Source organism: Fragaria vesca, linkage group LG5 (assembly GCF_000184155.1).
Source record: "Fragaria vesca subsp. vesca linkage group LG5, FraVesHawaii_1.0, whole genome shotgun sequence".
In the NCBI taxonomy this organism is placed as follows: Eukaryota; Viridiplantae; Streptophyta; class Magnoliopsida; order Rosales; family Rosaceae; genus Fragaria; species Fragaria vesca.
The window spans coordinates 17118549-17119286 of record NC_020495.1 but is presented as its reverse complement, the minus strand read 5'-3'; the positions used below and the strand labels follow the sequence as shown (position 1 = coordinate 17119286).

General features: G+C 48.8%; 1 protein-coding gene across 1 annotated transcript in view; it reads left to right on the top strand.

Annotated features, from left to right (window-relative positions):
• The first annotated feature begins 389 nt into the window (after nt 1-389).
• The window catches only part of LOC101300155 (IAA-amino acid hydrolase ILR1-like 1-like), a 1454-nt gene continuing 1105 nt past the window's right edge, over nt 390-738 (top strand). The window contains exon 1 of the mRNA XM_004301496.1: nt 390-491. Coding sequence (XP_004301544.1) covers nt 390-491 — 102 coding nt within the window. The remainder of the gene's footprint in view (nt 492-738) is intronic.

The following is a 738-nucleotide window of genomic DNA, read 5'->3' as shown; positions in this document are numbered from 1 at the left end:
GCGACGGCGAAGCGACGGCAAACATACCGTCGTTAAATAAAAACCAGTTTGCGACGGCAACATCTTGCCGTGGCTAAATAACGCAAAATTTGCGACAGCAAACTAGCACCGTCGCATATGTTTTTATCAACGGCGACGACAGGTGAGTGCCGTGGCAAAAAAACCAATTTTATTTCTGATTTGCTGCTACGGTTGCGTTCGCCGTCGCCTGTGTTCTTTCACTATTAATGGAAGGTGCCAATTATCCCGCTTTCCATTTTGACAAAAAACATCAATTTTACATAACCCTCATTTTTACTCTCTCTTCAGACAAACCCCCATCCCACAAACCTAATTCCTGTCTTCTAGAAATCGCCCATCCTAACCCTATAACCCCTATTTTGTCAAATATGTTGAATGAAATTAGGGTTGGTCGTGAGAAACACAAATCATCGACTGTGAAAGGAGAGCTTGTCGACGGTGGTTGTGGTCATCGGGAGGAGAGGTTTTCGGTTTTCATCTGACCGGTGGCGGTACAAGACTGTATCGAATTGGCCGCGGCGGGTTTGCGCTGGCAGTGGCTTCTTCGGTCAAGTCGTGTCGAATCTCTAGAGGTCAACGGCGGCGGCTTCTTCGGTCAAGCCTAATCGCCCATCTTTTCCCTGCTCTTCCTTGCTCGAGCTCGCAGAAGGTACTCTCTTCCCTGCTCGAGCTCGCGCATCTCTTCCATGCTCTTCCCTGCTCGAGCTCGCAGAAGGT